The 27,651-nt window shown below is 39.5% G+C and overlaps 1 protein-coding gene across 2 annotated transcripts in view; it reads right to left on the bottom strand.

Annotated features, from left to right (window-relative positions):
* Nucleotides 1–27,651, bottom strand: part of P4ha1 (prolyl 4-hydroxylase subunit alpha 1) — a 52,552-nt gene that overhangs the window by 16,907 nt on the left and 7,994 nt on the right. Inside the window, exons 2-9 of one of the 2 annotated variants that reach the window (XM_021173714.2) lie at nucleotides 21,699–21,801; nucleotides 19,445–19,541; nucleotides 16,026–16,177; nucleotides 13,241–13,378; nucleotides 8,508–8,747; nucleotides 6,278–6,474; nucleotides 4,609–4,785; nucleotides 2,473–2,543 (exon numbers count right to left, since the gene is read on the bottom strand). In XM_021173714.2, coding sequence (XP_021029373.1) covers nucleotides 2,473–2,543; nucleotides 4,609–4,785; nucleotides 6,278–6,474; nucleotides 8,508–8,747; nucleotides 13,241–13,378; nucleotides 16,026–16,177; nucleotides 19,445–19,541; nucleotides 21,699–21,774 — 1,148 coding nt within the window. In that variant the 5' untranslated portion in view covers nucleotides 21,775–21,801. Of the gene's footprint in view, nucleotides 1–1,453; nucleotides 1,525–2,472; nucleotides 2,544–4,608; nucleotides 4,786–6,277; nucleotides 6,475–8,507; nucleotides 8,748–13,240; nucleotides 13,379–16,025; nucleotides 16,178–19,444; nucleotides 19,542–21,698; nucleotides 21,802–27,651 lie in introns of both variants that reach the window. The other variant, XM_021173713.2, reaches the window with a different exon arrangement.

The following is a 27,651-nucleotide window of genomic DNA, read 5'->3' as shown; positions in this document are numbered from 1 at the left end:
TTTTTATTGCATATTTTCCTCAATTACATTTCCAATGCTATCCCTAAAGTCCCCCATAGCGCCCCCCACTTCCCTACCCACCCATTCCCATTCTTTTATGAACAAAGTTTTAATATCAAAAATATTGATATGGAGAAATCTTAATCCAGAGTTCTAACTTTACACCAAAAGTACATTCATCACATTGTAGTTTTCTAGTACAAAAAATTTATATTTCCTGTTACATAAATGCTCATGTTAAAAATAATATCTTTAGGGCTAGCAAAGTAGCTCAGATACAAGATCATACCATGAAAACCTGAGTTCCATCTCCATAAAAACAAACAAGCAAGCAAACAAAACCCACATCTGGTCAGGCAGTGGTGGTTTGTGCCTTTAATCGTAGCACTTGAGAGACAGAGGGAGGCAGATCTCTGTGAGTTCGAGGTCAACCTGGTCTATGTAGAGAATCTTTGTCTCAAAAAAATGAAACAAAACAAAATGTCTGTAATTCTAGCCCTCCTATGCAAAGATGAGAGGAGACTCGATCACCTGGAACCTCAGGGTCCAGCAGGCCTCAGTGCACAGCATAGCACACATAGAAAGCAAGACCATGCTTCAACAAGGTGAAAGTGGAGAACAGACTCACAGATGCAGAGACCTTCTGACCTCCACGAGCCCACTGTACCATGCACACACCCAGACTCATACACACTCATCACAAAACACCTTTAAAACAATTTCAAAAAATAGTAGCTTCTGATTGAGTTGTTTCAACTATTATTATACACATTAATCTAAGCAATTGATTGAGCAATTATTACCAATATAAATAACAAGATGGGCAATGTGTAAAATTAAATGTTTATAACAAGATTATTTCTGTAATTGTTGCATCTGTGGAAAAATATTACTTAGGGTTAGAATAAAACAATTCAGTGCAATGACATTCCTGTTTTCACTGTGATCTGAGCAGCCTTTATCCCGTGAGCCAACAGAGAGGTCAATGCTATACTAACTCACTCAGCCCCTAACTCTGAGTTATGCAGCTGGAGTTGCACCATGGTTAACTCTAAAAGTTACTTCTAAATGTTGCTAAAAGCAAGGGATTTTAAACTGACTTGTAGTAGCTTCTTTGTCCTTCTAGACATTTCTTCAACAGCTACTAGTGACCCATATAGCCCCAGCATCACGGCAGTTTGCCTTGGGTCTTGCTCTGGGCAGAGCCTTTTAGAAGTTCTTCCCTATCGGTTAGCACTGCTAGAGCTTCCCCAGGCATTCACTGTATACTAGTCAATGACTAGGAAATGCATGGAACTGCCTGGATCTGTCCATCGTGAAAATCAAGCACAGATACCAAAAGCTTCATCTGAAATCTAGGTCTTAGAAACTGTATCATATAAAGATGGTCAAAATCAGATCCTCAGGAAAGAGCACTCCAAATATGCCTCAAGTTCTGTCCATTCTCCCTTACCTCTTAGATACTCTGTACTGTGCTGTGGTCAATTTCCCCGTCTCAGGGTCATGTACTGTAGCTCGGCTCAGCTACAAAAAGAAAAAAGAGAAAGGACAAGGCTTACACTCCAGCAGGCTGTCTCTGGGCTTTGTTCTCTGTTTTGCCAAGCCACAGGTGATTGGAAGGATTGATTGGTCTGCCTGGTGGGGAATGGTTCGAATCGTAAAACACTCAGAAAGGTGGCAAGAAGAGCCACTTGTTCGTCCGTCCGGAGAAAATCCGACTGTAAATGTATTTATTGTCCTTTCACTTTTTTAAGACTAAAACCCTTTGAGGCGTGTGTATGTCAGTGATCTGCAGCAGTGGGTTTCACAGGAGCTCTCCTAAGTCTAGAAGTATAATGCTTCAAATATAGATCAACAAGTTTTCTAAATTAGTTGATTGTTTTGAAACTTTCATCAAGACAAGCTGGTTTTTCTCTAAACCATCCAAGTCAACGGAGGTAGGAAGTGATTTGGAAGGCTGAGCTCAGAAGCACAGCTGCTCTTTCCATAGCCATCTTGTGGGCCAGTGGCTTGGTTTTTGTTTTTTGTTTTTTGAATAAAAAACTTCAGACCAGATTACTCCATATGACAAGGACAGCCTGGAGGCAAAAGACAACAGCAGACAATCACCACAGGGGAGGGCGTGTGTGCAGCACACCACCCTGGGTGAACACACTGCTTCTTTTTTTTTTTCTTAATTTAACATGCTCACAACAAAGGGAAATAAAAAGGACCAGGAAATTTCCTGAGTGTTTAATACCTGATCATGACAATGCACTTAGTTCCTGAAACTTGAGACCAATCAGAGATTAAAAACAGAACTTCTAGTCAAGGGAAAGCCTGTGAAACACAAGCACTCATTCATGCACTGCTCTGGAGTGTATGACGGCCACTTGAGCTGGAGACTGGAGACGATCCACTTCGGTTAAGAAGAATTCTGGTAGGATGTTCAAAACACTCGTTAGGAGGAAAATATGTGGCATCCAATCTTACCTTTTGCTAATTCTGTAATGTACCGTCTCCAAGGCTCCTGTTACTGGGTTTGAAATGGTGGCTCGCCTCAGCTGTGAAGCCAACCGTCAGAACAGTTGCATTACAAGACAAAAAATGATCACATTTCCCTAACCAGCCAGAATGCTGGGTTTTCTTTTCTTTCTTCTTTAAACAAAAGAGGGTGAATAGAAAATAACTCAATACCCTTCCAATCACCTTGTGTTGCGCCTTGAAAGCCAGTTAGTTTTATGTTTCTTAAAAACTATTTTACTTGCTTTTCACTGCATGAATAGAGGTCACACAAACAGAAAAGGTTGGAATTAATTTCTTCAGTAGGATAGAACATTGATAACATAAAGAAAAGGTTCTAAAACGCAAAGTACCATTGATATTATAAGAATGGCCATTTGCAACTAATTAATCATAGACTCTAAAACCTCAGATTGTGACTCGTGACAACATGATTAGAGGGTCCCAATATTGTTTAAAACTTATTTTAAGGCCATTCTTTCCTCTTTTCAAGAGAAAGTGTGTACTTAACAGTATGTACAGTAAAACAGCCTTTCCATAGCCATGCAGGTAAAAGGAATGCATAGTCTTAACAGAAATGCTGACAGCCAAGAGAAAAAAAAAATTAAATGGGAGGTTGATGCTGAAATAACAGAAAAATTAACTTTTTAAATTTACTGCTCAAAAATAATCACAACTAAAACATTTCCTATGAAGCCTGAGGCCTTCCATCTCAAAAGTGAATCCTTAACAAAGATTCTACCAAGAAATACTGGTAAACTGGGTCTGACTATAAATAAAGGAGTGGGTTAGGAATTCTAAAGAGAATGAGAAAATATGGAATGATTTTTAAGAGGTTTTCTGCTTGGCAGCAGATTTGCTAGATCCCTGGACAGCACCCATTGCATCACAAAAACTACACAATTTAAGAAAAAAAAAGTGTTAATTTGGAAAATAATAACACTTAAAAAAACTTTGAAATTTATCTAAGTATGTACACACCTGGCCAGCAAACCCACTAGCCAAATAAACTGCCATCAGCTTTTAGAAATAAAATCTTGATTGTACCATAACCACCTCATTTATTTTCCTATTTTCTTTGGCTGCCTTTACACCAGATGGCAGAGCTGAGCAGTCGTGACAAGAGACCACACAGATGACAAAGCCCTCTAGCACATTTACTACCTCAGCCTTTATAGAAACAGATCAATCTGACATGTTATGGAAGAAAAACTAATAATCGGAATGTATTTAATAATGTCTACAAAAGTTTACATTTTATCTTTAATAAGAAGTACTGTCTTAAAGAACAAGATGCTAGGAAAAGGTAAGGGCAGAGAGGTAGTCTCCACTCTCCACTCTCACACAAAAGACAAGTTTCTATGACAAACACTGAAAGTGTAGATAGAATTTGGCATAATTCACATTCAACTACTTTTCTTATTAACACAGATTACGAGGGCTGGAGAGATGGCTCAGCAGCTTGGAGCACTTGTTTGCAGAGCACCAAGGTTGGATTCCCTGCACTGCAGGCAGAACACAGAAATCCTGTCCCAGAGGATCTAACCCACTCTGACCTCCATGGGCACTGCATGCACATGGTCCAGACACACATGCAAACAAAACACCCATACACATAAAAGAAAAATTTAACACAATAATAATAAACTAAAATTAGTAAACTATAATACTATTTTAAAACTAGCAAAATATCTGTTCCTAATTATACTTTTCTACTATTATTATGTCTAAAGGAAAATTACAATACTTGGAGTATTCATTCAGATAAAAAAAATACTAGGTATGAAAAAATTGAGCTCTGAGTGGTACTGAGAGCTACGACATGTGCAAAGGTCTTCCAGTGAGACAGCAAACTGCTGACTCTTTGTGTATGAACACATATCTATGGTGCTCACTACTCACTGTTTCAAGCCCAGCTACAGGATATGTTACTTGTGTTGATAACAAACCAAGACAACTAGTGTAAACTCTAAGTTAACACTGTTGTGTTGAGGCAGTAACAGTTAAAACCATCTAAAGTTACAGCCACCCCAGTTATCCTTCCTGTTATCCTTGCAAATTAAAAGATTAACACACATATCTGGTAAACTGAGAAGAAAAAGTTACCCTTGGTTTTGCTAAGTCTTTGACAATCTCAATCTCCGCGTCAGAGATGATGTCATGGAAACGGATAATCCGGGGCTTGTCCCACTCGTCCTCCTGCTTGACTGGGGCCAGGATGAACTTAGGATTCCGGTTCCCATCATGGTAGCGGCAGAACAGTCTTTTCTGTCTCCGGGGAGTCTGCGTACAAAGAAAGTAATAAAACGTGTTAGAACAGCAACTCAGTGTCCATTCGTACATCTGTTAGAAACAATAACGATGTTTGTATGTGCACACATGCACACACATATACACACATACGAGCTTACACACACACAAATGACCCTGCAACAACAATGATGATGTGTGTACACATGCACAGACGATCTCTGCAACAATAATGATGATGTGTGTACACATACACAGATGACCTTTGGAACTACACACAAAGCAGCAGTGCCCAGTACAGGTTCTGCATCAAACCAACACACATTTAGGATCTTTAAAATGTCATCACTGATTCTTAGGATTTGGGGCACAGAGTGGTTATCTCATATCAAAGGCCCTGGGTTCAATCCCCAGCACTGAAGAAAATAAAAGAGAACTTTCTGGGGAAGAGAGATGCCTCAATAACAAGCAGAAGGTCAAACTTCCATGATGAATAAGACGCTGAATTTCAAGCCAATAATCCTCCATATAGGACAGCCTGGGTTTCCAAAACAGATAGACAGACACAGTTCACCACTGGAAATCTGCAACTAACTAGACATTTGATTATTATGTCACTTCTACAACTGTGTAAAGATATGATAATGTCTTCTAGCCAGTTTGAGTTCTTATCTCTAAAAGGTATGTATTATTAGAGCTTGCATCTAGATTGATCCTAAATTCTCAGCTTGGTCTCTAGCCTGCAGTGTGGTTGGTAGGTGGCAGAGTTTTTAAGAAATGGGCTTAAGGGAAGGTTGTTGGGGTGTGCTCAGAAGGTGACACTGTGAATCCCGTCCCTGTTGCTTCTGCTTCCAAGTGGCTGTGGATCAGTAGTTCAGCTCCAACACAAACCCTCTCCAAGATGTCCTGCCTGGCCATGGGCTCATTCCAGTCAATGGGATGGATTAGGGACTTGACAACTTGAACCTGTGAGCCAAAATAAAGCTCCCCTCCTTTGAAAGCTGTCTTTCTTGAGCACTTTCTCAATGACAGGAAGGTGCCTAGCACATATGCTACACTTTAGAGATGACATGAGTGAGGAAGTTGAAGGAGTCTGACAAAGTCTACTTATTCTCACATGGCTCACTAGCTCCCAAGTAAAAGCAAACACTTTTTGCTAGGAATCAGACTGTGGACATGTCCACAATGGTGCAATGTACATCTGCAATTAGTGATTAGGCTGATAACACTATTCGACGTCAAAACAGAAAGGCTAAGTTTAGTTCCTTGGTAGAGAAAAAAAAATGAACTTTAACAATGTTCCACTATCAGTTATTTGGGGAACAGTGTGTAGCGCATGCACAGCGATGCATTTTCACCTGCAGTAGGCACACAGCACACTATTTTGTGCAGTCATTCTGATTTTACCACAGAGACTATAATATACAAAGCTTTGAATCGCTCCAGGACTAGATACAAACACAGACACATCCCCACACAGCAGCACACACACACACATACACACAATTGACTTTTTCCACTTTACCATTTTGATACCCTCCCCACGGCACAGCATTTCGTACTTCTGTCTCTCTGGCAGGTAATCCACAGCAATCCCTTTTTTCTTTGGTGTAGTTTTCTGATCAGATTGGTCACCCGAAGCAGACTTATTGGCATCTTTTTCTTTACTCATTATATACTCAAAATATACTAAGTTACCATTAGCTCTCTGATGTTCAGGATCTAAGAAAGAGAAATAAAGTGTGGACATAGGCAAGTTTACAGTTGTTCCATCATCAGAAAAGAGCAATATAAACAGTTTATATTACATAAGATTTATCTTCTAATTAAGATGCCTTTGAGAAAGGAGGCACTAATAGTGCCAAAGTAATTAGTGCCAAAACAAGATACAAAGCAGTGCCATCCAGTCAATCAGAGCACACGCTGCCCTGTACAGAAACAGTTCTGGTGACAGAACAGGTCTGTATCTTCAGGCACCAATTACTGCTTCTGCTTTGAGAACTTTACTAATCAGCCCCAGAACAATGTTTAGTTTAGAGTCTTATTCAGCTGGGGGTGGCTAGGCATGCCTTTACTTCCAGAATTGAGGAGGCAAAGACAGGAGGATCTCTTAGTTCAAGGCCAGCCTAAGCTAAGTGAGTTCTAGGACAGCCAGGGACACACAGAAAAACACTGTCTAGGAAAAAAAGAAAAGAAAAGAAGTCCTTCTTCAGCTGTGTATTGTAAGTAATGGTGAAAAGATAATTTTGTGGCTCCAAAGTAATCACTATGATAGATCCGAGACAAATTGAACCCACTTCATAACCAATTCTCACCACTGCCAAGCGCAGAAAAACATACATCTGAGGGCTGAGTAGACTTAAGCTCCACATTTCCAAGTAAGAAGAAAAAAGGAAACTGAATATATAATTTTCAAATATGTCACAATCCACTAACTGCCTCAGAAATTGCTACTGATAATTTTTAGCTACCTTTTAGTAAGGAAAAACCAACCACACACAGACAGAAACAAAAGAACAGGAAGTTAGAGACATCACTTGTGGCACTAAAGTACTAGTTTATAAAGTATTTCTAGTTCTTCTGAAACTGCTCACAATGTATGTTGATAATACATAAATTATGCACATAATATATATAATAAAAGCCTAATTTTGGAAGAGAGAAAAGTGTATAGAAAAGGGAATATACATTATAACGAAACAAAAATAGTTGATTCCTCTTTTTCTATATTAATAACATTTTCTATATTGAATACAAAGTATAATTTAAATCAATAGAAAAACAGAACAGGAAAACAAATGTTATTTGAATTAATATCTTGATTCATTATCTAACTAAGAAATAAATCAATTATCATAAAGTTCATTTTCAGATGATCAATCTTTCTGAGCAGTCTCACTTTCCTAACATCTATCATCTTAATTAATCATAAAAATATTTATTAAATATCCTTTCTTCACAATGTATCAAAGGCTGCCTGAATTCATCATTTTATACATTCTGAAGATTGCAGCATAGTATATCTTGGGGTGGAAATCAAGATATTTGGGCAGTTAGAGAAATGGCTCAGAGGTTGAGAGCACTTGTTGCTCTTGAGAAGGGCCAGGGTTCCAGCACCCACATGCTTTCAAGGGATGGGACACCCTCTTCTGTCTGGCCTTGGTGATCAATACACACACGTGATACACCTACATACACACAGACCGTTTTTGTTGTTGTTTAATTCTCATATCATTTTTCTAACATTTGACTATGAAATGCAACAAAGCAGTAATGTCCCTCAAAGGAAAGTGGCTGGGAGTTACCACGCGGTACGTAAGCATTGTCAACTGAGTCTTCATCTACGCTTGATCTAGTTCTTATTTACTCAATGTTGTTTTGTTTTGTTTTTGAGGCAAGGTATCACTGTGTAGTCCTGGCTGTCCTGGAACTTACTAAGTAGATCAGGATGGCCTCGAACTCACAGAGATCCTCCTGCCTCTGCCTCCCAAGTGCTAGAGATTCAAGGAATGCACCACAATTGCTTGGCTAGTTCCAATTTTTTAAATTCCCGGAGAAAAACCATCAGAGAACACAACAAGCATTGTGGTATATTGTGTGAAACTTCAGTTACTGTTTGATCTGGGAACAACATATATCTGTCTTGTAGACTTTTTGTAGCTAGCACATGGCTGACTGTGGTGGGAAGAACAAGTGAATATGCAGATAAGACAGACACCCAGAGAAGCCACTGTAAGTCAGGCCAGATAACAGACCTAGCTCGAGAAGCCTCTTGGTGAGCAGAAGCGCCTTATCCAGGTCTCCCTGCTGGTACACCGCGTAGCTCAGGTAATCCAGAACAGAGACTTTATCCACAGTAGACAGCTCTCCCTCCTCCAGCTGCGTCAGAGCCTGCTCCATCCACAGCTCTGTGTGGTAATAATCTGCCTCTGTGTAGGCCACTTTGCCCAGCTCAAAGCAGTCCTCGGCTGACAGGAAAGACTTGTGTTGCACTCCTACAAAAACAAACAAACAAACAAACAAACAAACAAACGCCCAGAGCATTAGCAATCTCCATAGTGAACTATATAGCGTTACATAGCTCTCCAAATATTACTTCACTTTCATTTGAACATTGGAATATTTGTTTAGTTGTAAAAAAAGCAAAAATCAGCTGGGTGTGTTAGCACACACCTTTATCCCAGCACTCAGGAAGCAAAGGCAGGCAGTGAGTTCTCTGTGAAGTCAAGGCCAGCCCGGTCTAGTTCCTGGACTGTCAGAGCTATATAGAGTGACCCTGTCTCAAATAGTAAGTAGATTAACAGAGCAAAAATTAGCCTAATTTCACAAACAGACAGAATAACATAGCATAATAAGAATTGCATAGCTGGGACAGGGAAGGCGCCTAAAGGGCCTGAGGTCAGTGACATGCTTGGCAGGAAGTCATGAGGTTCATCACTAAAACTCACAGTGGAAGCAGAGAATCCACTCCACAAATTGTCCTGACTTCCACATGCATGCCACAGAACCCATACAGCACACACATACACGGATCAATAAATGTAAAAAAAATTTAAGAAGAACACAGGCTTAGATAAAATCTCGCAGCATATGTTAGCATATGTTAGCATATGTTAGCATATGTTACATTATTATTATTATTACATCATCATTAACATCTGAGTACAGGTTACTGAGCAGGTATGTGTTTTCATTTATCCAGTATATATGAAGCATATGAAGTTACCAAAATGAGACGTGGATTAAGTTAAAGTATACTATAGCACAGCAGGAATTATATCTTGTATCTGTCTCAAAAGCAACAACAAAAATGAGCTATCTATCTTATGCTTAAGGGACGCTCTAGCAAGAGATGAGCAGAGAGTGGAAGAGAAAGAAAAGCAAACAGCCGAGCAGGCTCTTCTTCAAAGACTCCTCGGGACCCATGGGTATCAGCCCTTGGCTCTCACTTTCGTAATCTGGATCTCGCTCTCTTAGTCAATTTGATTAAGGGTTTACTAATCAGAACCAACTCCTTCTTTCACGGATTCTTTGTATTGCTTTTTTTTTTTTTTTTTTTTTTTTTTTTTTTTTTTTTTTTTTTTTTTTTTTTTTTTCTATGTTATTGATTTTATCCCTGTGTTTGATTATTTCTTGTCATCTACTCCTTGTGGGTATTATTTCCACTCAGCGTATGCCCGAAGGATTCTACATCCTACTACAGGGACACTTGCTCAACCATGCTCATTGCTGCTCTGTTCCTAATAGCCAGAATGGAACAGATGTCCATTAACAGACGCATGACTAAAGAAAATGTAGTACACTACCCAGCTGTGAAAAAAATTCACAGGTAAATGGAAAGAGCTAGGGAAAAAAAATTATCCTGAGTGAGGTAATCCAGCCCCCAAAGGACAAATGTGATATGTATCTGATTATATTAGCTAAGAAGTCTGTGTAAGCACAGAGCACAAGACTAGGGGGAGGAAGGAGAGAAAGCATAGATAAGAAGTGGATGAATAGGCAGTGGGCGGGGTGGGGGCAGGGCAAAGACAACTGCAATGGGAGAATCAAACAGGGAGGGGGAGGGAAAGGAGGAGAAAACAGAGGGGGTTTTCTCCACTGGAGTCTCTCTCACTGGGTATACAAACACTATGGGCAGACCCCACACCCAGCTGTGGATGGCCAACACAAAGGAACTCAGTGGTATTCCTGGAGGTTATTTTCCCCTCATAATGCTCGGTCTGGACTTGCATTTTTTTTTAACCATACAGATCTTTTGCTTCTATGTTATGGTTTCCAATTTTGTTTTTATGAGTTTTATATGTGTGTGAATGTGTACGTCTCAGTCTGTATGTGTGTGAATGTGTACGTCTCAGTCTGTATGTGTTTCTTGTTCTTTAGGGGGAGGGGTGGCTCTTAGTCCACCTGTTTTGTCCTATTTTGGTTTGTTTTTATTTAATTTTTTTTAGATGTCTGTCTGTATTCTACTGGTTAAGAGAAAGAGGATGTGGATTTGGGTAGGTCGGGAAGTAGGGAGGATCTTGGAGCAGCTGGGGGATGAGAAACAATAATCATAATATACTGTATGGAAAAAAACGTACTTTCAATTAAAAAAATTAAAGTGGCAAGCAAAACACTCCTGTTAAATTTACACATTATCCTTGTAAGGGAATGAATCCACCTACAGTGGGCAGGTCTTCCTACCTCAATCTGTAATGAAGACAATCCCCAACAGGCAAGCCCAGAGACTCGTCTACTCACCAAAAAACTGATAAAAGAAACAATTCCTGTATGGTCTGATACCTGTTATGAACCCAGGCTGGTCTCAAGTGCATGGCAATAAAGTTTCAATAGTTGGAATTGGCAGGGGACATATTTAAACAAGGCAGATATCAAAATCCTAACTTCTTCATAGTTTAATGTGATATACTTCCAGAAAGCAAAGAATCATATTAAAGTTTCACCTTCGTTACTGTGCTACTGGTATAGGTCTAAACTGAGCTCATGAGTCAGCAACACTGAGTGTTTGGGGGCCATGCAAAGAAAGCACATTAGGGGAACGCACACGTCAACACACACAAACAGCACAGTAACACTCTGTAACTGACCCAGTATCCCGGCAGTGCCCTATGAGTAAGCTAAAGCGCAGAATATCCTCTGCTATTCTGCTTTGGTAAAGTGATTCTGATCTACTCAGAATTATTACAGAAAGATTTCTGGGAATTGGGTTTTGGAAAACAAATTAAAAATAAAATCAACAGCATCTGAAAATGAGGACATTCCATAGTGGGTGTGAAGGGAACAAACAGGCAAGAAAAAGGGAGAAATAACACAAGTCCCTAAAAGATGGTGTGCTTACCGCTCTAGCTTCCTGTCTCACCACTCTCGCAAACCAAATCCCATTCCTAACTCATGCGTGTCCCACTGGAACTGTGAGTGAAGCCATACAAAGTTCCTGTTACTTAGCTGAACGGCAGGCTCTCTATATACAGGCATTCACTGTATTGTTATCTAAGTGCCTTAGTTGACAAAGGTATTGTCTTACGATATCTTTGGAACGACCTTAATAACTGCACACATGATGTAATTAATATCTATTAAATGTGGGGTTGTAAACCAGAAATCAATTTTTAAATGTTATAATCTTTTTGTTTGTTTGTTGTTTGTTTGTTTTGTTTTGTTTTGTTTTGTTTTGTTTTTTGAGACAGGGTTTCTCTGTATAGCCCTGGTTGTCCTGGAACTCACTTTGTAGACCAGGCTGGCCTCGAACTAAGAAATCTGCCTGCCTCTGCCTCCCGAGTGCTGGGATTAAAGGCATGCGCCACCATGCCCGGCTTTTAAATGTTATAATCTTATCAAATGTTCTGACGTAGTGCTAATAGAAACAGAAAATAAAATACATAAATCTGAATACTTATGCAAGTTTTCCAGTTTATGTTAAAAACTTACTTAACATATTATATTAAATTTACCTTCCCAGGGCTTATCCCAGATGAAGAGAGATGCACAAAAAGCATCTTCCTCAATAACCATCTGTCTTCTTTTGTTACTGAGAAAACCAATTTCAGTCTGACCAGAGGCAACACTTTTATTTCTCCAGTAATAATGAAAGACAGTGACAGAAGCAAATTACCATAAAGTCAAATGCAACTTGTACTATATTTAATAGATTGCTTCGTACTATAGAACTTTCTTTTAAATTAAAAAGGAATATGTGTATGTGTGTTCTGCCCACATGTGTGCTTATGTATCACATATGTGCACAGTACATATAGAAGCCAGAAAAAGGCATTTGATCCCCTGGAACTGGAATTACAGATAGTTATAGTGTGTGTGCTAGGAATTTAACCCAAGTCCTCTGCAAGAGCAGCCACTGCTCTTAACCACTGAGCCATCTCTTCAGTTTCATACTACAGAACCTTTTAATACCTGTTCATATTCTGAACATCTTAGCTTATAAACATTTTGATGATTATAGTTTCATATACAAATCATTTAAGAAATAGCGGATGTTCTAAAATACCGGAAAAATTAGGTTTTCTTATATACTAAAATTCCTTCCTTAGGTTGTTCTCAGGAGGCAGACACAGGTAGATCTCTGTGAATTCCAAGCCATCCAGGACTAAAATGAGAGCCACTGTCTCCAAAAAACAAAACAAACAATACATAAACAAATAAAAGCTACAGTTTAAAACCATTAAGATCAAAAGGCAGGTATAATAGTATACACCTGTAATCCCAGACTCAGCAGGCGAAAACAGGAGGGACTGCCATGAACTTGAGTTTGAGGCCAGCCTGGATTGCAGGGGATCCTGCTATAAAATCATATTATATGATTTTATATGGGGGCATGGGGAAGGAGCTGTGTGAAGGGACGACTGAGAAGGAGGTGAGGATATTGAGATGTAAAGTGAATAAATAAATTAATTAATGAAAAAAAATTATTTTCCTTGTGGGCTGAAGAGCAGCTAAGTGACAAATATATCCACGGATGGAAGCGTCCACTTACCTGGGAGATTCCCCTTTGAGATGGTATTGGTGTCCAGATTGTAGGTGTCTTGCAGACGGAACAGAGCTTTAGCAGCTCCAACCTGATCTTCATCATTAGGGAAGTACTGCCTCTGAATGGTTAGGTTAGAGATGAAGCCTTGAAATAGAAAAAAAAAATTGAGTATAAAAAATATCTTAGCAGTTTTCTACCTTACCATGAAATTTCTATATTTACAAGAAAAAAACACAGAGATGGAACAGACCATTAACTTCAATACCTAGTCCCATTCAAATGTAAGCAATGTGAGGTCACTGCAAAAATCACATCCATATTAGTAAGATCAAACTACTAATAGTCACTACTAATATTAATTACTAATAGTAATTGTTATTATACAAAATAACAAGGAAAAACAATCAAAAGAGAAAAAACCCAAACCCACCCAGAGGCCAGAATAGTAGCACACACCTCTGAACCAAGAACTACAAGGACAAGAGGATGACAAACATGCCAGGCAATCTAGAACACACGAGACTGTATTAAATGCCCAAGGAAGCAAGGCATGTTGGCACATGCCTTCAGTCAGCATGCAGAGGTGGAGGCAGGTACAGTCTGTGGGTTCCAGGCCAGCTAGTGCTACACAGTGAGATCCTGTCTAAAAAATACAGAGACACAGAAACAGAAATACAAAGCTGGCCGATAGAGATCAATGGTAGAGTACCTGTCTAAATGCACCTTTTCCTGACAGATATAAACACTATGGGATTTATATAAAACATAGTAAAATCAAACTAACAAATAAATTACTTTAAGAACGATATATCCCTTAAGGAGAATGGATTAAGAACACTCCTTAAAAAAATTATCAAAATGTGGTTTAAATTTAATAACACAAATGTCAGCACTGTAAAGACTTTCATTAACTGACTATCAGCTACATGTCCTTCGATCAGTAAGTATCCGGTATTAGTTAAATTAGTGGAATTACACACATGAACAGCTAACTGAAAGGACACTGGCACTCCTATCAATATTTTCTACTTTAAGCCAACTCTAACAATTGCCACAAGAAATCCTACAAGCAAGTTTTACAGAAGACTATAATAGTTTCTTTTTTCTTTTAATTTTTGTCCAAGACAAGGTCTTACTAGACCAGGGTGACCTCAACCTCACAGAGACCTGACTACCTCTGCCACTTGAGTACTGGGATTGAAGGCGTAAGCCACTCCACCTGGCCCCTATGTTTCTCATGAATCAAAACAAAACCAAATATGTTGCTTAAGTTCTTTTTCTCCTTAAGTTAAAAAAAGAAAAATGTATATGTGATTTTATATGTGTGTGTGTGTGTGTAATTATGAATTGACTAACACACAGAAAAATTGCCAAAGTCTCAAGGTTCACATTATAAAAGAACTACAGGTCATTACTTGAGAGAGACACAGAGACAGAGACAGAGACAGAGACAGAGAGAGTGAGTATAGAGTGTAGGAGAAACAAAAGGTGTATTTCCTTTTAACTGTTCTCAGGGTGTTAATACATGGGAAAACCTGCTTATGGTAAATTAGTACCCACAAGCATATGCCATTACTTTTCATGGTCCTATAGGTAGTAGTGTTTCCTCCTTACCCACAGGAGACACATGCAATACTTTTAGTATTTGGAAGGGAGCATGGATGGTACCAGAACTTTAAAGATAAGTTTTTTTTTTCTACACACACACACACACCCGAATGCTCAGTATGTTTTCTAGCTAACCAAGGTGCTCATGATGCAGTGTGGCTAGAGCTATTGTAATCTAAGGTGCAAAAGGAAAACTATAAACAACTTCTTTTTCCATCACAATTTAATGAACGTGAGACCTAATCGTACCAGGAACCTCAGCAACGTCTACACAGTTTTCCTTCAGTTCTAGGTCAAGACCTTTCACTTATGAGGACACATCCAAACTGCAGCATCTTAAAGCCTGCACTTATGGACCATGTGTGCTCCAACACATGTTACTTAAACAGAGGGCTAAGGACTCAGGGCAGGGGCATGCTGCAAACAAACATGGGGCCTCAAATCCCAGCAGGGAAACTGGAGAGTTCATCTCACCAGTTGGAGAGCCACAAAACTTAAATCTTACCATTTTTCAAGTTTTCCACTTGGCATTTTGGAGCTGTGGCTGTGAGCACCTTGGATTAAGAGACTATGGCAGCCCTACTGCTCACCAACACTGGCATGCACTCTACAGAGCACTACACAGATAGTGTAGCTTGCATCTTTTCTTCTTCTTCTTTTTTTTTTTTTAAGCAGTCAGCAACCATTCAAGTAATCCTTGTGCTTCTGTTGTACACTACATAATCCCTCTACCTCCTCAAGCTCCAGACTTAGTTTTCTGTGTTTGTTGAGATCTAGAACACCAACACTTCAACTAGTTTTATTATTTCATGTACAAAAGCTTTTGAGGATTGATGTCTGTAGCATCAGTGTTTTAAATGATTGCCAACATTAAGAAAAATAACCCTAATCACAAAACCCTGGGTAGAACACAGCTAACTCCTCTTTGTAACACAACTCCCATTGTTTTTGCCCTTAGAAATGAAGTTATATGTCAAAAATCTAATCATTTCTGAAGATCAAAAGGTAAAATTAACCACGTTATCACAAATATTAGAAGTTACTTTTTTTTTTTTAGATCAAATGCTCCAGATTTCAATTTCTAGTCAAAGCAAACACACGTGAATACTTCAGTTACGTCACAGGCACGTGATGCACTTGGGACCCGAGTCAGCTTTCCGTCTCCCCACCCCTTTACACTTACCATCCGACATGTCCTTGAGGATCAGATTCTCCAACTCACTCCACTCAGTGTTCAGACGTTTCATTAACTTGAATGCGTTTACAGGATGCCCAACAAACCCCTCTGGGTCTTTTGTTGCTGTACTCGTTAGCCGGTCTAACTTTTCTGCCCATCTATAGATATCAGACATAAAAGTGTGTACTAAAAGCCAGGCATGGTTGCACATGCTTTTTTTTGTTTCTGAAAATAGACTTTTTTTTTCAAACAATATATTCTGATTATGCTTTCCCTTCCCCCAACTCCTCCCCATTTCCCTACCCATCCGAGCGTGGCACATGCTTTGAACCCCAGCACTCAGGGGGCAAAGACAAGTAGGTCTCTGTAAATTCAAGGCTAGCCTGGTCTACATAGTGAGTCCCTCCCCACCTCACAAAAAAAGAGTGCACCAAGGAAAAGAATCAATTAAGTAAAATACTTGGGAAATGAGACTAATTATAAGCTTTTCACTTAAAACTATTGCCTATAACTTCATTTTAAAGTAAAAATATAAAGCCTCTCTAAAACACATCATACAGAAGAAAAAAAAAACCTAACAATGAATCAAAATACAACTTTTTTGTTTTAGACTGTTTCTCCCAAATGGAATCTCATCTCAGACAAGCGCTAAAATTTAATCACTGAAAATTTTGATCCCCATAAGCCCTCAAAAGCTAAAAATCACTATTATAATAAAATAAAAATAAACTGTCCCTGCCTAAATTCTGCTAAGTATATATTTACAACAACTTATGTTATGCTCTAAAAATTTTTTCTACTTTTTTCTTATTTTTATGTTCTGTATAGCATATGGCATTTTGCCTGCATCAATGAATGTTTGCCACATGCATGCCTGGTGCCCAAAGAAGCCAGAAGGGGTGTTACAGACAGTTGTGAGCCATTATGTGAGTACTAGGAATTGAACCTCAGGCCTTTGAAAGCTTAGCTCTTAATTGCTGAGTCATCTCTCTAACACCTTACATATTTCTTTCTTTTTAAGGACTGGATCTCACATTGTTACCATTCAGGCTAACCTTGAATTTCTGGGCTCAAGAATCTCTCTGCTTCATCTCCTTGAGTAGCAATAAGTACTGATGTGTGCCACTGAGCCCTGCCTAATTCATACTAATTATTTTTGTTGCTGTTGCTTTGCTTTTTGAGACAAGGTCTTACTGTATTGTGCAGTCTAGACTGGCCTTCGATTTGTGATCTTCCTGACTCCACTCCCAGTGCTGGAACCACATCTGTGCAACTATGCGCTAATTTACAGCAAATTTTTACACCCTATGTAGAATATGGATTTTAAAACAGAACCACGAGCCATGTGGGTTAGTGCCCAGGGCCAGCCTTGGCTTGGAGCTGGGTTTCTGAAGAAGGGGTGTTTGGGAGCAGCAAAAGAACAACTCGAAGCCAATCGACAAAGACAATCAAAGTACAAGCTGACAGCTCTGCAGTCTGCTCAGGATAGCTCTCTGCTTAAGACATCTCTCTCATGCTAGGAAATATTCTAAAAGCTCTCTGGATAGTTCATGTTTTCTGACCAAAGCCAAAAAAGCTTCTAGAAAAAGAGAGCTGTGTTAAGTCTCGAAGTAAGTCTTGTGTTTCTGACCAAAGTTTCCTAAACCTCTTTATCTCCTTTCTTTGTATCTTTCTGACAAGCTGGCTTATAGTGTACCTGCCTCTGTTCTTTTAGGTACATGAAGCCCCTCATATAACTCATATCGCATCCTTATATTTTACATAGTTGAGAAATCCTAATTTTTTCTTAACTCATGTTTTTTAAGAGTTCATTTCCACAGCCTTAAGGGCTGTGGGGTCTCAACATTTTCCATTTTTGCTCAGGAAAACTGGACACACCCTCAACTCCCAGACTCGCACTGTTTCTTATTTTCATGGAGTCATTAACCTTAGCAGGGAGAACATTCCCCAAAGGAGGAACATGAAAATATGCACATTATTATACAAACAAGCCTCGTGCCTAGTAACTATCAACACTAGTGGAGGTCTATGCCCTGCTTGCTCTGCTCCAGGGATGGGAACTGTGTTACGCCATTCCTTCTGCATGGCCATGCAGGACTCAGCAGGGTAGTGCATACCTTTAATCCCGGCATGCAACAGGTAGAGCAGGCCAATCTCAGTGTGTTTCAGGCCGGCCAGGGCTACACAGTAAGACTGTCTCAAAACCTAATACATTAACACTAAGGCATTCATTTAACAAAGTACAAATTCTCAAGTCAGGTTTAACTACAAACCTGAGTCACTAAAATTAACATTCAAGAAAAACCACATGGTTTTTAAATTAGATATGACTAATCATACTTGTCCCTATAAATTTACAGCGGAATCCCTCGAGTTGAACTGGAAAACTGCTCTAGCAGGTGGCTTATTGGAGAGATTATGAAAGATACTAGCAGGGCTTCCATGTCCTCATCCATTCATATTCTTCCACACTGTGATAGTTAATCTTGATAGTCAGCATCATTAGATTACAAAGAAGTTCTTTTTTGTTTTTAAATGATTTATTTAATTTTATGTATATAAGTATACCATTGCTCTCTTCAGACACCCCAGAAGAGGGCATCAGACCCCATTGCAGATGGTTGTGAGCCACCATGTGGTTGCTGGGAATTGACATCAGGACTTCTAGAAGAGAAGCCAGTGCTCTTAACCACTGAGCCATCTCTCCAGCCCACAAAGTAGCTCTTAAAGGGTCGGCTTTGGGTGTGTCTGTAACGTGTTTTCAGAGAAGACTGACCCTGAATGTGGTCAGCACCTACACAGGCTTGGGAAGGAAGACTGCCAACCCCTCCATTCTCTACCTCTGCTCCCTAACTGCCATTTGAGCTGCTCAGTTAGAATGAAATGAAACTTGAACATCTGAACTGTGAGACAGTAATTATTTCCTCCAAGAAGTTTTTGTTAAGTTACTTTGCCACAATAATAAAAAAGCTAACTAGGTACTAGGGAGATGGTTCGAGTGGTAAAATGTTTATCACACAAGGATGGACACTGAGTTCAGATCCCAACACCCCCACCAATAGTAGTGTTTGTCTGTGATTCTAGAGCTGGGTGGTAGGAACAAGAAGTTTCCTGAAACTTGGTGGTCAATTAGCCTTGCCAGATTCAATACCCTGTCTCAAAAAAAAAAAAAAAGAGAGTACTAGAGAAAGTTATCTGACGTTAACCTTTGGCCTCTATGCACATGTACATGTACATCAGCAAACATGCATGTACATATACCTAGGCCACAAGCTGACACACACCAACCCTGACCCAGGACTAACCCTTGTGTTCCTGGGCTTCCTGCTTTAGACACTTTCCTGGCTTTCATTTCCCCTCTATGCTTTAGTGCAAGAGTGAAAACATCCAGACAGAGACAGCGGTAGTAAGGAAAACACACTTACTTTTTGATTTGCTCTAACTTGTCCTCTTCTGCTTTAATATAATCTTTTAGTGATGTCACCAGGTCTTTCTCATTATGGATCAAGTCAGTCATCTGACCTACACAGGAAAAGGAAGGTTATTAAATATTCATCAATATAAATCTCTTAGAATTCATTAGAAAGATTTTTATCCTGTAGGAGATTTAACTGGAATGGAACAGGCCTGTTGTAAAGGACCATTTTCCTTCCTTCCTTCCTTTTTTTTCCCTATCAGATAAACCCAAATAAAATTCTAATGAGTTCTGGTTCTAGTTTTTAGAACTAATAAATTTTGCAAACTTGAAAATATGTTGGAAAATGGTGTTTTCATTTGCAAACTAAATTAATAAACAATAAAACAGTGCTTTACTAGAATTAATGTTTCTTCTTTTTTGTCTCTGCTTTTATAGCTCATCTTTAGTTTTCAAGATAAATTGGGATCAAATTTTTAATCAATTAAAAAAAAAATCTACAGCTGTGTGGTGGTGACACACGCCTTTAATCCCAGCACTTGGGAGGCAGAGGCAGGAGGATTTCTGAGTTCGAGGCCAGCCTGGTATTTAGAGTGAGTTCCAGGACAGTCAGGGCTATACAGAGAATCCCTGTCTCGGAAAAAAAAAAAAAAATCCACACTTTAAAAAGTTGCAAAAGTTTTAAAATTTATTTTTAAGAAATAAGCCGCTGGGCAGTGGTGGTATATGCCTTTAATCCCAGCACTTGGGAGGCAGACGCAGGCGGATTTCTGAGTTCAAGGCCAGCCTGGTCTACAGAGTGAGTTTCAGGACAGCCAGGGCTACACAAAACCAAAAAAAGAAAAGAAAAGAAGAGAAGAGAAGAGAAGAGAAGAGAAGAGAAGAGAAGAGAAAGCTCCCACACCTTACTTGGGCAGCATGCTAGAGGTGGCCCTGCAAGCCTAGGTGTAGGTGAACCAGCCTGAGGGCATGAGAGCCAGTTATAGCATTGGGTGAACTAGTCAGAGCAATGCTAGAGAGCTCATCCTAGTGGCGTGGGTTTGGGAGAGCTGGTGGGCAGACCAGCTCAGCTACCATGCAGGCCAAGATCCATGGCCTTTAGTTGATCCACACTAACATCTACCCCATCTATGAACTGCTGGAGCTCGAGAAGGGGTCAGTCCTGCAGATCCAAAGCTGCAGGATCTCCATGATCCTGCAACAACAGTCTATCCGAGAGGAGTCCTGCTGAGGACCCAGTGTTAACAGTGCAGCAGAAGCAAAAGCCTTAAGCCAGACCAGTGATAGAGCTCTGACTGTCCTGGTCTCACTCTGCAGACCAAGCTGTCTCTGAACTCACAAAGATCTACCTCCTCTGCTCTAAGTTCTGGGATTAAAAGAGTGCACCAGCACTGCCCAGCTTCAACGAACTATTTGTGTAATACTTTTTAAAATGATGGTGTGGAAAAAAAATAGCACGTTTACAATGAAGTAAAATCATATTCAAAAGTAATGTACAGAGCAACTATATATCTATGCATTAAAATGGTATGTATATGCATTAATTATTTGTAGAGATTAATCGCTTTCTTTTTTGTTTTGTTTTGTTTATAACAGGGTCTGACTATGTAGACTTGGCTGGCCTGGACCTCAGTATAAGACCATGCTTGACCTCAAACTCATCCCACTCTGTCTACCTTTGCCTCCAGTCCTGGGATTAAAGTCATACATAGTTGGGTGCTGCCATACCCCAACTATCACTAACTTTTTTGGTATGCTTTTCAAAATTTTTCTAAGTTTCTAAGCATAATACATATCACTTTTGTAATCAGGAAAAATTAATTTAAAGGAAACCAAGGCAGAGAGTGCGTAACTACTGCCCACACTGTACTCCTATAGAGGACTCAGTAAACTCTTTCTTTCTTAAAGAACAAAGAAAGGCAGGCATCGAGGAATTTATTTTTAAAAGATTTGTTTATTATATGTAAGTATACTGTAGCTGTTTTTAGACAGACACCCTAGAAAAGGGCATCAGATCTCATTATGGATGGTTGTGAACCACCATGTGGTTTCTGGGATTTGAACTCAGGACCTTCGGAAGAGCAGTTAGTGCTCTTAACTGCTGAGCTATCTCTCCAGCCCCCCATTAAGGAATTTTTAAAATGGCCCTTTTAAATAGGCAAGGAGTAAACCAAGGCTAATCTTCAGGAATATAGTGCATTTTTTTTACCAATTTAAAAATATTAAAGCATGTAAATTTTAAAATGTTAAAACCTAAGACTTACCAATTGACGTAAAAAACCCTGGATGGGCTAAAGACTGAGGAAGTAGAATCGCCATCATTAAAACAACCCAGATCATCTTGGGGCACTTCACAGGTTCACACACCTATAAGAACAGCAATAATTAGTTTCCAGGCTGCCCCTAGAATTGATGTTAATTTTTACAAATCAATTTAATAACTAATTCATAACTTTAATAAATTTAGATGCTCCATACTATAGAAAAACTTCAACCCACTTGTTTTCCCATTATCACAAGCAGAGCAACTAAACAGTTGTGGCTTTTTAAAAATAATTCCTTTTTATTATTCTTAATTTTGTGTGTCTGTGGTGTGTCTGTGTGTGTGTGTGTGTGTGTGTGTGTGTGTGTGCAGTGATGAACACATGAGTGTGGGTGTCCTCAGAGGGCAGAGGCATCAGATGCCGGCACTACAGCAGGAATTATAGGCAGTTGAGAGCCACTAGATACAGTGCTGAGAATAGAACTCAGGTCCTCCGGAACAGCAGAAAGTGTTAACAGCTGAGCCATCTCTCAAGTCCCAGATGAGGCTTTTTATCTAGTATGAAAATGTTGTCCCTTTGTCTAGCTCTAAAACATGAATGTCTCACAAAATATACTTTAGAGATCACCAATACACTTTAAAGATGTTAGAAATGATTTAAAAGAAAAAAAATCAGAGTACTTTAATCCTTAAAATTTGTAACTTAACCCATCTTTCCCAGGAATGGTTCTAAACTTTAATATTTGAAGTTGTGGAGGTGATAAAAATGGAAGGTAACTGATTATTTCATAACTGTGAAAGTGCTGAATCATGAATGATGAAAGAGATGGGACTGCATTAGTATATTAATTAACCATGAATGAAGCTATGCTCTTTTTTGTTTCAGACAGGATCACATGTATCCAGACTGGCCTTGAATTTACTATATAGCCAAGGATAACTGTGAATTCCGATCCTACTGATTACTGGGATCTCAGGTATGTGCCACCATGCCCTGTTTAGGTGGTGCTGGAGATGAAACCCAGAGCATAAGCCAGTCCTGTATCGACTCAGCTACACCCGTACCCATAATGCCATTTAAGATGTGGAGGATACCAAAAGAGCTCTGTACATTTAAACTAGTAATTTCTCTTAAAGATAGAGCTTTGAGGGCTAGCTTTAGAGGAGAAAGGTTTTGCTATGATTTTGTTTTGTTTTGTTTTGTTGTTAGGAAGGGGTAAGGGAACACTTTCTCTCTTACTTCTGTGTTCTATGTTGAAAAATAACAAATAAAGCCACCCAAGCCTTGTACACAGCTGTGACTCCCCCCTCCCCCCATGTTCAACCTGGTAGCAAAGCTCTTCTTGATAACTTTTGTTTTCTTTTTCCATTCTTATGTGTGAGCTGCATATGCTGAGGTTGGTGCCTGAATCTCCCTAATCACTCATCTACATTACTGAGAGGCAGGTTCTCTCAGCCAGACCCAGAACTCACTCATGTGGCCAGGAGTCCCTGCAGCCAGCCTGTCATACCCCCTTGGCATAATACCTGCACTTGGGGCACTGAACTCTGGTCTTCACAGTCTGCTAACCACAGAGCCTCTCACACCCTGCCTCCTGCTTCCTCTGCCCCAGTAGTCTTTTCCAGTGAGGACTGTGCATCATAAAGAGGGTATTGAGAACCCACTGAAAGGCTCCACCTTGCTTTACATACTAACTGGCCTTATACTCTTCCTCCTCCCCTACCAAACACACAAGCTTTCTCATTGCTTTAAACAGAGTGAGTTACTACCACAGGTTGGCTTGTCTCAGAAGCAGGTTACTCTCTGTTAGGCTGACTTGCCAGCCTGTCCTGTAGACACTTCTCTAATCTTTCCCATGTGGAGCTGTGTAAACTAACCGGCTTCAACAGAGGCCGACTGAAATCCACAAAAGCTGAAAAGGACCTTCATCTTCTCCTTAAGTTGAATCGCAATGAAAAAGTTCACCACAATAAAATGTCATTTTGGAAGAACTCCTATATCTCCTCTCTCAAGTTTGCTACAAATTTCCAGATACTTCCAGAACCACACAGTAGTGAAACACAGTTTTTTTGGCTGCCTTACAGTGATCCGGGGAAAGCTTCTAGAATGTAGCAGATGCAGGCACTTCCTCTCTTGAGCTCCTGCCAAAGCACAAAGCTTTTTCAAAACACCAGGCTGTCTGAAGAGTCTAGAATTCTCTCAGTGTTTAATCAGATTTCTGCCATAATTTTCTTGGTGAGTAAATGCTATTTCCAGAAAAAAAAATTATACATGCTTTCAATATATTAATACAAGGCTAGTTACAAGTATTATATAAATTTTTAACTTTGATGATAAAGTTTAGATCTGTCAGGTAAGAACATTTTTATTACTAAAATATATTGTTATTAGAGGTTCTTTGTTACCGGCTGTTTTCTTTAAACCAAGAGTCATTAGCTTACAGAAATAACTACAAAGCAGCTCGAAAGTGCTATTGTTCTTCCAGTAACTGATTCTTTTTAAAACTTTTTTCCCTTTTTGTTTTAGAGTTATATATATGTGTATAAATGTTTTGCCTGCATGCATGCATGTATGTATATATGCACCACATGCACACCTGGTGCCCTCAGAGGCCAGAAGAAGGTACTGCAGTCCTTAAACATGGATTTACAGGTGGTTCTGATCTACCATGATGCTGGGAATCAAGCCCAAGTCCCCTGTAAGAGCAATAAGTGTGCTAAGCTGCTGAGTCATCTCTCCAGCCCACCCATCCCCGTTTTATTTTATGTATAAAGATCCTTTGCCTGTTTGTCTGTGTGCCACCTGTGTGCAGTGTGTGCAGAGGCCAGAAGAGGGCATCAGATTACCTGAAACTAGAATTTATAGCCGGAACTCAAAACCCAGTGCCTCTGGAAGAATAGCAGTGCTATTTATTAACTTCCAAGCTATCTCTCCAGCCCTGGAAACTATACTTTAAAGCCTATATAAAACCTCAAAGCTCTATTAATATGAATATGTCTGCTTCTTCAAAATAAATTTTACAAAGATCTAATAGCCTTGGCTAAGAGTGTAACAAAATAAGTTACAAAGTCTCTCCATAACCAAAACAGTGTAACAAAACAAAAAAAGCTGGGAATATATAAGCTTAAAAATAAGAATACAGCTGGGCGGTGGTTGCTCACGCCTTTAATCTCAACACTTGGGAGGCAGAGGCAGGCGGATTTCTGAGTTCAAGGCCAGCCTGGTCTACAAAGTGAGTTCCAGGACAGCCAGGGCTACACAGAGAAACCCTGTCTTGAAAAAACAAAAAAAAAAAAAAAAAAAGAAAGAAGAATACAGGTGGCCAAAGGATCAGTGGGAAAAGCCACTGGCCAACAAACCTAATGACGTGAGTTTAACCCTCAGATCCTCTGGCCTCTGCAGGCACCTGCGCACATGCATGCACACACGAGGGAATACGCATGGGAACACACACACACACACTCTCTCTCTTTCTCTCTCTGCTGTCTGTCTGTCTCTCAGACACACACACAGACACACACCCACACAGACACACACCCACACGCTTTAGTGTGTGCAGTACATGAAAACCATTTAAACTTGCACGTTTGTAATCCAGGCATGTAGGAGGCTGAGACAGAAGAATCAGCAGTTCAAACCCAGCCTGGGTTATAAATAGTGAGAAAGTGTCTCTAGCAAAACAAAAGGGAAAAAATTAGTAATGTAACATAGTTTTAACAGTGTGAGAAAATATGCAGAAAATTCATTCATAAAAATATAGGAATAAGCTTTCTCTCACACTTCTGCTTTTTGTGTTATTGTATGTACAAATGACATGATGTACACGTGTGGAGGTCAGAGGGCAACTGTACAATCAGTTCTCTCCTTCAACCTTTGCATGTACCCTGGGGCACAAACACAGGTCCTCAGGGCTGGGTGGCAAGGCTCTCACCCACAAAGCCATCTTGTCATCTATGTGTTTTCTGGATGTCTCATGTCTGCCGTATCAGAACCATCTAAAGGTCTGGAATAAACAGGCAGTTTGTACACATTTCATGAGCTGCTGATATTGCTGGTCTGGATACAGAAAAACATTGAAATCACAAAAACAGAACTCTCTTTAAAATGGGCTTTTCTCTTCAATTTTTCTTCTGGAAAAACAGAATCACGCAACTGAATGGTTCCTCTAATCTGTTTTAATACTATATGTCTCATTTAGCCACACCCACTGAACAACCTAAGTGGCATGTTAATACGGAGACATAGCTTTATTAATCATTTGTTTTAAATGATTTTCTTAGTTATAATACCCTACTTCCATTTATCTCTTCCCTCTTCGAAGTCCACAAAGCAAATACTATAGAGTAGTTAAGAGTCAAGCTTCAAAGAAAATACAGCATCAAAGAAAAGTGACACATAAATGTCTTCTGCTCCAAAGTCTCCAAGAATGGAATAGAATTTAAACTGAATGTAATCACTAAAAATTAATAAATTAATCATTTATTTATTTGGGTTTTTGGAGTAGAGTCCAAGCTGGCCTTGAATTCCCAGAGATACTAAATGTAATCTCTTAAAAGAAAAAAAAAAAAAATCAAGTCTTAGGATCCCTGAGAGACTTGCAGAGCTAGGGGAAGAGATGAGGGAGGGAAGAAGAAACAGAAAAGGAAGACCAAGAAGACTCACCGATGCCAAGATAAACTTGGTGCTGTAGCAATAGGAATGATTATTAAAAATAATTTGAGGGGGCTGAAGAGATGGCTCAGAGGTTAAGAGAATTGACTGCTCTTCCAGAGGTTCTGAGTTTAATTCCCAGCAACCACATGGTGCCTCACAACCATCTGTAATGGAATCTGATGCCCTCTTCTGGTGTGTCTTAAGACAGCTACAGTGCACTCATATACATAAAGTAAATAAATAAACCTTTAAAAAAAGTAAATAATTTGAGCCTGGTATAGCAGTGCAGACCTATAATCCCAGCACTTATGAGGCTGAAGCAGAAAAACTGTAAATCTGAGACCATCATGAGTCACCATAATGTAAGTTCCAGGCCAGCCTAAGCTACATAGCAAAACTGCACATCAAAAAGGACAAGGGTCTGATTATTCTTTACAGTAGATTCGTAAATTATACAACCCTGTAACATACATGTATGTATATAATAGGCTAGTGTGAATAGGGACAACCTTCCTGAAAGACGAATTCTCAGGTAGGCCTGAGAAACAAACAAACACAAACAAACTTCAACACAAACAAACTTCTGTCCTGCTTCCAGGAAAGTGCAGCCCCCCACACTCCACAGGGCGACCAAACCTAGGAACAGATTTTGAAAGCGTTTTACTACTACACTATAAACATTTACTGTATTATCAGCATTCGTTGAATTCCAAGTACAAGTTATTTAATGTATGACTAGCACAGGGCATCTGGCAGAAACTGTATTACCCTTTCAGCCTCATACTTTTCTTCTAAAAAAGTTGCAACATTTTAAGAAAACTCCTCCTACCCAGACACATCATCCAAATCTTAACAGAGATGAAAGAATGCTTGATATTCTAATCTAAACTTTGCCTGACATTAAAATTTTCCACAAGGTTCCTTTTACATCTGTCCATGCCTCCCGGTCTTGCTTGAAACCTTCTAGAAAGCTCTAGCAGATCTCACCCTAACTGCTGCTTTGTGTTCACCTTTAGTCTTGTGAGTTTTCACAATCAGCACACTGGTTCCTAGTGAAGGCCACCACAATGTGCTGCGGAACTGGACTTGGCATGCTTTTCAATCAAAATAGGACATGTTTTCCAAAACAAGTAAGCAATTACTGAAGGAACAGTTAAATTGCTCATCTTCCCTGTAATCCTTCATCAAATCATTGTCTTCACTTTATTCCATCAAGTTTCATCATGCTTCTGATTGTCATAGTCAGGGTTTCTATTCCTGCACAAACATTATGACCAAGAAGCAAGTTGGGGAGAAAAGG

This window comes from Mus caroli, chromosome 10 (assembly GCF_900094665.2).
Source record: "Mus caroli chromosome 10, CAROLI_EIJ_v1.1, whole genome shotgun sequence".
In the NCBI taxonomy this organism is placed as follows: Eukaryota; Metazoa; Chordata; class Mammalia; order Rodentia; family Muridae; genus Mus; species Mus caroli.
This window is presented reverse-complemented; position numbering and strand designations above follow the sequence as displayed.